This window comes from Rattus rattus, chromosome 10, assembly GCF_011064425.1.
Source record: "Rattus rattus isolate New Zealand chromosome 10, Rrattus_CSIRO_v1, whole genome shotgun sequence".
NCBI lineage: Eukaryota > Metazoa > Chordata > Mammalia > Rodentia > Muridae > Rattus > Rattus rattus.
The window spans coordinates 82,892,065-82,902,461 of record NC_046163.1 but is presented as its reverse complement, the minus strand read 5'-3'; the positions used below and the strand labels follow the sequence as shown (position 1 = coordinate 82,902,461).

At 37.2% G+C, this 10,397-nt stretch overlaps 1 protein-coding gene across 1 annotated transcript; it reads right to left on the bottom strand.

Annotated features, from left to right (window-relative positions):
• Positions 1 to 235: 235 nt before the first annotated feature.
• Eif3d (eukaryotic translation initiation factor 3 subunit D) lies at positions 236 to 1,812 on the bottom strand. Its single transcript, XM_032915764.1, is given in 9 exon segments — positions 236 to 312; positions 315 to 459; positions 461 to 569; positions 571 to 1,107; positions 1,109 to 1,227; positions 1,229 to 1,331; positions 1,333 to 1,618; positions 1,621 to 1,758; positions 1,761 to 1,812. Coding segments are annotated over 9 exon segments (1,566 nt in total).
• Positions 1,813 to 10,397: the final 8,585 nt, after the last annotated feature.

Sequence of the window (10,397 nt, the reverse complement as noted above, 5' to 3'; positions counted from 1 at the left end):
ACATTTGTAATTTTTATTTTTTGAAACCAAAGGGACATGAATTTTATTTCATTTGCTAGAGAACAGGAGCTGGACACATGCTGCCTAGGCACAGCTTAGTGCAACACATGTAGGCACCATGCCAACTCATTTAAATTATTTCTTCCTCTTCCTCTTCCTCTTCCTCTTCTTCTTTTTCTTCTTCTTCTTCTCTTCCTTCTTCTTCCTTTTCCTCCTCTTCCCCCTTCTCAGCCTCTTAGTCTTCCTCAGAGCTGAAGATGCCATCAGGCAAGCTTGCTAGTTGGGCGTCCTTGAAGATGAGGTACTTGCCTCCTCCAGCTTCATGCGGATGTCAGTGAGGCATCACAGGATGCCCCAGGTATTTTCTATGCTCAGGTTGATCTGGCTGACAAACTCATTAGGCTTAAACTGCTGGGTACCTAGGATGACATTGTGTGAGGAGGACACATTCCTATTCCAGGTACCAGGACACATATCCAAGCTTCAAGTACTCAGAGTCAGCCAAAAAAGAGTAGCAGGATCACCATGCCAAATTGTAGCTATTACTTTTCAATTCAGTGCCGATGATAGCCAAAGGATGAGTCCAGCTTCTTACACCAGTCATTGTCATTACAATGTCTGCAGTCCCATTCATTGAGTGCCTTCATGTTGATGAAGGTCACTTGCCTGTTTTCCCCAGTCGTGATGATATTATGTTCATAGAGGAAAATAAGTTCAATGTCCTCTCCAAGTTTCCACCTGAGGTAAGGGTAAAAAATGGAGACAATCTCATTCTTATTCATGTCATCCTCCACAAAAGGGTTTGGGTTGGGGAAATTGTATCTTTCTCTGCCCATTCTCAGGCACTGCTGGAAGAAGTTTTGTTCTGTGTAAGTGGCCTTCATGGCCAGGTTCCCAGATGAGTTGAACGAATTTATTGGAACTTGAGGGGGCTCATTGGCAGTCCCACTCACAGGAAAATTCAGAGTTGTCCCTCTTGTCAAAAAGAGTTTGGATCTGAATCTTTGGACGTCAATGTCCCAGGAGTACATCGAGTAGGTGCAGCTCATCAGTGTGGCCAGGATATAATCAATGGCAAACACATTGCCCATGGTTTTTGGCAGCTTCTGGCTTATCTGTTGTGGCAACTGTGTGGAAGATGAACTTTATGTTTTGGAGAGGCTTCTCACTCCTCATGGTGATGTGGTCAAAGGCTTTGTAATAATACTCCAGTGCTCCACAGCACTCTTATGTTTTGAGGCTGTGACACTTCCAAGTAGCGCATCTTCATCAGCTGAAAGAAGTCCATCTCTTTCTTCACCTCCCAGTCACTGTGAACTTCAACTGAGGACTATTAGGTTTCTCAACTTCTGGTCACATTTAGAGTGGTCCCTCACTCTAAATTGCTTTTGGAATTTTTTTCTGCTAGCGAATTTGTTCTCTCTCTGCTTCTCAGTCTTGAGCAGTGTCTGTAGGTTGAACTGTACCATATTTGGCAGATGATTTTTTTTTTCCCTGTGGAGATTCCAGTGTGCGAATCTCATGTGGTTTTGCTGGTAGGCAGTCTTCTGTGTGTGCACCGAGTCCAATAATTAAAAGCTCATCTCATCCTCTTCACAGAAATATGCATATTGACCTACCCATCAAACCGAGAGAAATACTTGTTTGTGTAAACCTTGTCCTGGTATGTGACCCCTGTCCAGTGTGCAACATTCCCCAGATAATCTCCTTTGGTTAATGCCTGGTAGGGCATATCCCAAAACTGCTCAGGAACAGTTAGGGTGCCCAGGCTGAGGGGTTGTCCTGGATCACAGGTGTCATGAACTTTGCCATCTTTTAAAACCTGCAACAGCCTCTGCAGGACAGGATAGTAACAGATGATCTGGATAAGAAACTCCAATTTTTATAATTATTACTGAATATATTTTATTACACTGGTTGAAAAATGAGTAAGCCTAAGAGAGATTAGGCATGCAGGAACACTGACATTTCATTTTCAATTGCCTCTATGCTTTCCTTGTTCTGTGATCACCTAGTAATTAAAATAATGTTTACCTAGTAGATAAGCAGAGAGCCCCTAGATCACAAGTAAAGTGAGTGGTAATGTGCTTACATTACTTCCTTGGTCCTTCCTAAAGTACAGAACCAATTTGGTTTGGTTTAAAAAAATGAAGCATTCTGAATCTAGCATATCCTACTGCCCATAAAAACAGCTAAGATATTAAGTTTGACAGATACCATTATTATGTTGATTGGTTTAGATGGTTTGAATTTGGCAAAAAGGTATGGTTGTACAATACAGGTCTTGTGTGAAGAGCTCTTGCTGCAGCTGCCTAGGATTGTTGCAATTTGATATTGGGCTATGATAAGGAAGTAGGCTCAAGATGAATACAGCTGAAGACTGTGTTCTTTGTATCTTGATGGTTCTGTTAAGTTTGTGAATACAGTAATCATGGAGCATTTGATTATTCTTTGTTTGTTCCATGACTACATTGTTTATGCCTTGGAACTGACGATATGCATTTTTTCTTTGTTTTTTATATTTTTTTCTTTTATTGGAAAATTTTTAATTTATGTTTTAAAGGATATCTCCTTTCCTGGTTTCCCATGCAGAAATGCACTATCCCATCCTCTCCTCCCATTGCTTCTATCAGGGAATTCTATCACCCTCCCACATACCCACTCTCTCTTACCTCCACACCCTGACTTCCCCCTACACATCAATCCTTAACAGGACCCAGGGCCTCTCCTCATATTGATTCCTGACAAGGCCATCCTCTGCCACATATTCACCTCGAGGCAGGGATCAATTCCTGTGTACTCTTGGGTTGGTGATTTATTCCCTGGAACTCTGGGGGGTCTGGTTAGTTGATACTGTAGTTCTTATTGGGTTGCAAACCCCTTCAGCTCCTTCAGTCTTCTCTCATTTCTCCACTGGGGATCCCATTCTCAGTTCAATGGTTTGCTGCAAGCATCCACCTTTGTATTTGTCAGGCTTTGTCAGACCCTTTCAGGAGAAGCTGTATCAGACTTTTGTCAGCATGCACTTCCTAGCATGCACAATATTTTCTGGATTTGGTGTCTGTATATGGAATGGATCCCCCAGGTGGAATGGTCTCAAACTGGTAACTCAGGGATGGAGTCATTCTGACCAAGAACATTTGGGAAGAGCCAACCCATGGATCCAGATCTCTAAATATATCTCTAAATTTGGATAATATTTCATGCAATTACTGTCCTAGAAGTCAGATTTATGAATATAGGATTTGAATTAATGTTTCTTTAATATGGTATTAAAAGCTGAAGTAACATACATTCATATACAAGAACTGCTAGTCAAATTTTTTTAACATGAAAATAATGCCTTTGGTGTTGACTGTAGAGAGACTGGATTGGTTAGCCTGTTAAAAATTGCTTTGGTTTTGTTTTTCAAAGTTATAGTTATGCTTTCTATTGCAATTTAAAAATATAATTACATACATATAACGCTAATGGAACATTGGCAGATTACAATTCAATCACAAGAGCCTGATGGTATTTACTCCTTTATCCAAATAAATAAATTGGTTATTTGTAGAAATCTGGTATTTGGCCTATTACATGTGCAAAATTTTAAGGCAAAATTGATTTTCCAAATTGTCATTATCCAAAAGATAACTTGTTACAATTTGTGTCTATACATCCTGTAAATTTTTGCATGTAGCCCCTAGAAAATATGCTTACTGTATTTACAGATGACTCATCTAATGAGAAGTCAGATTGTATAATTGGATCACATGCTTATTCTCTTGAGTTTCTCTGCATCCACTTCAGCATAGATAATTTAATTACATTTTGATTATGAAATGATTTGAAATGTTGAAAAATCAACCTTTCAATTTGTATACTGATATCCAATATATAGCTCATGATTTGCAATTGCTCAAATTGTTCCTTTTAAGATCCTGCTAAGTCTAAAATTATGCAATTATTTATACAAATTGAACTTAATAGAACAGATTGTTCCTTAATTTCTAGGACATTTAAAAGCTCATCTGAATTTCCAGAACCCCTTAGTGAAGGCAATGCCATAGCAGATTTGAATACCAAGTAGATTATAAGCCTTACCCAGGAATAATTAGCCAAACAATCTCATTCTTTACATCATGAAAATAGCTTGAGACAATTTTTTTTTTTTTTTGGTTCTTTTTTTCGGAGCTGGGGACCGAACCCAGGGCCTTGCGCTTCCTAGGTAAGTGCTCTACCGCTGAGCTAAATCCCCAGCCCCGCTTGAGACAATTTTTATTGCTAGAGAATGTGCCCATCAAATTGTAAAGACTTGTCCTCAATGTCCTCAATTTCTTTCTGCACCTCATAATGGTGTTAATTCTTGATGACTCATTGCTAATCAATTAGGACAAATGGATGTTACTCTGCTTTGGGAAAAATAAAATATGTGCACATGACTATTCATTCTTTCTTAGCTTTCTTGTGGCAATTGCTTTAATAGGTGAAGCAAATAAAACTGCATTTACTCATTGCCTACACTGTTTCTCTATGCTTGGTGTTCCAAATCTGATTAAAACAAATAATGAAATCAGTTATTACAGTCATGCATTTGTGGGATTCTTTAGACAATTTAATATTACCCATATCACTGGGGTTTCTTACAATCCTCAAGGACTGGGTATTGTGGCAAGTTCCCAGGGAACTTTAAAATAGTATCTTCCTAAAATAAAAATGGGGGAATTATATCCTGATACATCACAAAACTATTTAAATAATTTTATTTTTATTTTAAAATCTTAAAATTCAGATTCCAAGGAACTCTTTGCTGAGTGTCTATTGTACCCTGCAACTAGGCATACTTATTCCTAGGTATGGAAAGATTCACTTACTGGCATATGACATGGTCCCAACTGGGCATTAATAAGGGGATAGGGCATATTTTTCTTTTGTTTTGTTTTGTTTTCCACAAAATCTTAAAGGAGCATGATGGCTGCCAGAATGATTGATGAGACATAATGATACTAGGACAAAGAATGAAGCTCATCAAGAGCTTGCTGAGTGGCCTGACAATGGTGACAGGTATTGGGCATATGTTCCTGACCCACTTTTATTGCCTATATCCCACACTGGGCAAGCTGCCTTGCCTCAACTTTTTAAACCTTGAGGGATAGAGAATGTGGTGACTGTGGAAACTGTCTTAGAAAAATTAATCAAATAGAGATATTGTTATAATGACCCTTCTCTTTTCTTTAATGTGACCATTATTTTGACTCAATCATGGACTGGTCTATAAATCACTCCAATATTGAAAAAAATGGAAATGACAGTGGGAATTTGGATGACTGATTCAGGACATTTTCAGAGATGTATTTGAAAATTGAGAGGTGCCTTATAAATTGACCAAATTTAAAGTACTTTTGTTTCTTCTAATATTTAATGTAAGCTGTACTGATTGTACACATTCTAATTGTGTTAGTGTATCAAAATCTGGTGTATTTGTTATATTGTCTATCAATCAGGTTTGTTGCCAGTAGAGTAGCTTTGATTACATTAATAGCTAGCACCATAGCCTCTGCAATTGGTTTGATGCAAGAAGTTAAGACAGCTACTTTTGTCAATCATTTAGCAATGTTACTAATGCTCTGAGTATTCAAAACTATTTAGATAAAATGATGAATTGACTCTTGTTATGATACTATTCAAACTATTGGAGAGGAGAATAAGAGTGACCTTAAATGTCATGCTAAATACCAATGATTTATGTCACTTCTAAACTGTATAATGGTAATCATTATAATTGTGAGCAAATTCAAAGACATGTGCAGGGTATTTGGCATAATTCTTATACCTGTCTGGATATTTTATCTTTTCATAACAAGATGATGAATTTAAAGAATGCTGCCCAACTGAGCTTTAATTCAGCAGATATTGCTGATAAAATTATTCATGGCTTAAGTTTAGAATTTCCATCTTGGTCAAGTTTTAAAATTGGCATACATAATTTGATCATATTGACCGTTCCTTTGCTGGCAATACTTTTATTTCTGCCCATTTTGATAAAATTGCATTTTAAATCATCAGTATGTTGGTTCAAAAATACATGGCTTGAATCTAAAAAAGGATCCTTGGAGTCATTAATTTAACATGATAAAGTCAATGATGGGTAAGATTCTTCACAGAAAGTTAACAACCTAAGACAGAACTGCATTGTTTTTGGTAGTGCATAGTCTATGATGGGTAAGGAAAGCATTCTTGTCAGAGTAACCTAATATGGACTTAGTCTGGTTTATGAAATAAAAGAGAGGGAGATGTGGAGAGCTATTAGAGCAGCCATCCAGGAATTTCCAATAATTTCACAATGGGATAAGACAAGGAAGTATGCTCAAGATGAATTCAGCAGAGAAATGTGTTCTTTGCATCTTGCTGGATTTTGTTAAGATCCTGACTACAGTAATCATGGACCTTTGTTTATCCATTGTTTATTGAATATCTTTTTTATGCCTTAGAACTGACCATATGTATATTTTTGATATACTTAGAATGATATAATAACAGACTGGAAATAAATGAACCAACTTCAGCTTCAGCACTGGCTGAGGTTATACTTTAATCTTATCTAAATGACTTTTCCTCACTCCCTCCCTAACATGCTGTTTAGTGACTGAGGTGGCTTGGCCATTTCTGCTTATGAAGAAATTGAGAATTTTGGGGTGTGGTAGACACACCTTTTATTGTTCCATATTTCTTTGTGCACTTTAAATCTATTATTGTGTATAGTATTATGGAAATCCATTATTTAAATAAAATGGTACGTGTCACAACCATGCAGGATATTTTATTAATAATATTATTCTCAGTCAAATGAAGTGCTTAAAGTGAATATATGTATGCTTGAGGGTTTGTGTGTATCCACACATGTTGATATTAGAGGTTGATGTCAATTGTCTTCCTCAATTGTTTCTTCATATTACTATTATTTAAACTTTTGAGGCAATGCTTTCATTAAATCTGGAGCTCTCCTGTGGTCTAGTCTAGTAATGACTAGAAATTCTGAAGAATTTCTATCTTCAGTTCTGTAAGCACAAATGTATCACAACAGTTTGGATATTTACATGAGTCACATGGGGCCATTTGCCCATGAACAATCTAAACACGTGCTTGCACAGCAAATTCTTTAGACACTGAACAGTCTCCACATGTCCCTTCATGTATGTTCTGCTTAGACTAAATTGTTAACTTGACATAGCGAGAGCAATTTCACAGAAGAAAACCAAAAATAATATATATATATATATATATATATATATTGCTTTATAAGACAGAACTGTGTGAGTAGAGAAGAATAACATTAGGTGCCATTATATGTTTTTTTTAATAGTATATGCTTTAGTAGTAAGATTCAGATCTATCTTATGACTGTATCGTGGAATGCAAGCAATGACAGGTATGGGTTCAATCTCTTGGAATAGGTCTTTCATTGTCAGAAAATTATTGGATACTTTTATTCATTGCTCCATAGTATATTTTGTAGGAAGGAGAGATTGAAGATCAAAGGTTTTCTGTTTGGGTTGGTGTGGTGGTTTCAGTATGAATGGCTTCTATACATTCATGTGTTTGAATGCTTGGCTCATATAGAGTGGGAAAATTAGGCGGTGTGGTCATGTTGTATAAAATATGTCACTATGGGGGCAGGCTTTGAAATATCATAAGTTTAAGCTATCCCTAGTGTTTCACTCAGTTTTCTTCTGCTGCCTGTGGATCAAGATATGTGTGTCTTAGTTAATTCTCCAGCAAATGACTGACTGATTGCCACCCTGTTTTCTTCCATGCTGACAATCAAATGCATATCTGAAACTGAAAATGTATCAGCCTGAATAATATTTTTTTTCTTTATAGGAATTTCCATGGTCATGATTTCTCTTCATAGCAATAGGAACCCTACCAAAGATAGTTCTATATTCTCTCTTTGGTCATCAGAAAGGCTTCCTCCTGCAAGAGATATAAACATATACAGAGATGCACAGCCAGATATCACACCCCCCCCACACCCTACACACACACACACACCCACACACACAGAGAGAGAGAGAGAGAGAGAGAGAGAGAGAGAGAGAGAGAGAGATTCAAATGTCTCTCCTTAGTACTCATGTTAAAACATCGATGGGTAATCAGAAGCACTTGCAGTACAAAATGGATATAAGGCCATTAAAAACCTTATTTTCGGACTGTTTTAGTTTTCTAATGGCTTAGCTTGTCCAGCTTCAAAATGATGATTTTTTTTTGTTTAATCTTATTATACATTATATTATTATGCTTTTATTATCTCTTAGAAGTCTGTTTATTCTAATTTTAATCTAATGAGAAAGATCTGAAAAAGAAAAAGGCACAGAAGGACTGAGATCAATACACAAAGTGAAAAATGTTTTCAGATTATATTGTATGAGTAAAGAATCTATGTGTAGTAAAAGGAAAGAAATAGAAAAATGCTTACTCTGATTGGACTGTGAACATGTCTAGTATTGGTAATTTGAATGAGAAATGTCCACAATAGGTTCATATATTTGAACATATTTTTCCTTTGTTCATGACACTTGTTAGGGATGCTATGGAATCTTTAGGAGATGGAACCTTACAGGAGGAAGTATGTCACTGGTGGCTTAGACCACACTTCCAATTAGAACATTTTTCTGCAATTTTTGGTAGATGATGGGCTCTTTCAGCTTCCTGTATCTGTTACCATTATGAATTATCTCTTTGAAATCATAAGCTAAAATAATATATCTTCCCTGAGCTACTATTTACCTGGTGTTTTATTATAAAATAGAAGAAGTAAATAATAAAATAGTAAAAGATCATTTTGACTAATAGCTGATGTAGACATTGCCATTGCACTGTAGATAGTGCCAGCTATAGAGAAGTGGACTTGAACAATGTAATAAAACTAAATATGAATCTGTGCACAGGCAGGCAGGCAGTATTCCTTTGTATTTTGTTTTGTAGCAGTGTCAGGTCCTGCTTGAGTTCCTTCAATGATAGATTATTACCCTACAGTATACATAACATATTTTTCCTGTAATATACTTTTGCATCACTGTATGTATTATAGAAACAAAGAAATAAAATACCAAATAAAACTAAAAGCTAAAATGGGAACGTGCATCCAGAGATGCACTTTTATTTCATTTAAAAACTAAAACAAATATTCTACACTGGAAGCTTAACACCTTGCTTTCAATTAAGCTCTAAAACCTGAGTGGGAGCATTCTGCTCTGGAAGAACAGTTTCACCAGAAGCAACTGAATGATATTAAGACACTGTAATATCAACCTAACAAGAAGACTCGCTCACTTCATAAATGTGATTTCTGCACAAGAATAATTATCTGAGTTCAATTCTTAGGCCCAGTGAAGGTAAAAGGATATAAATGAATCCACAAGTCTATTCTCTTGCTGTAGCATCTAGTTGCTTTGAGGATACACAGATTTATTAAACTGTATGATGATGTGGACACATTTCTTTTTTTTATTTTTATTTTTATTAACTTGATTATTTCTTATATACATTTCGAGTGTTATTCCCTTTCCCGGTTTCCGGGCAAACATCCCCCTAATCCCTCCCCCTCCCCTTCTTTATGGGTGTTCCCCTCCACATCCTCCCCCCATTGCCGCCCTCCTCCCAAAAATCTAGTTCACTGGGGGTTCAGTCTTAGCAGGACCCAGGGCTTCCCCTTCCACTGGTGCTCTTACTAGGTTATTCATTGCTACCTATGAGGTCAGAGTCCAGGGTCAGTCCATGTATAGTCTTTAGGTAGTGGCTTAGTTCCTGGAAGCTCTGGTTGCCTGGCATTGTTGTACATATGGGGTCTCGAGCCCCTTCAAGCTCTTCCAGTTCTTTCTCTGATTCCTTCAACGGGGGTCCTACTCTCAGTTAAGTGGTTTGTTGCTGGCATTCGCTTCTGTATTTGCTGTATTCTGGCTGTGTCTCTCAGGAGTGATCTACATCCGTCTCCTGTCGGCCTGCACTTCTTTGCTTTATCCATCTTGTATAATTGGCTGGCTGTATATGTATGGGCCACATGTGGGGCAGGCTCTGAATGGGTGTTCCTTCTCTGTCTGTTTTAATCTTAGCCTCTCTATTCCCTGCCAAGGGTATTCTTGTTCCCCTTTTAAAGAAGGAGTGAAGCATTCACATTTTGATCATCCGTCTTGAGTTTCATTTGTTCTAGGTATCTAGGGTAATTCAAGCATTTGGGCTAATAGCCACTTATCAATGAGTGCATACCATGTGTGTTTTTCTGTGATTGGGTTACCTCATTCAGGATGATGTTTTCCAGTTCCGACCATTTGCCTACGAATTTCATAAAGTCATTGTTTTTGATAGCTGAGTAATATTCCATTGTGTAGATGTACCACATTTTCTGTATCAATTCC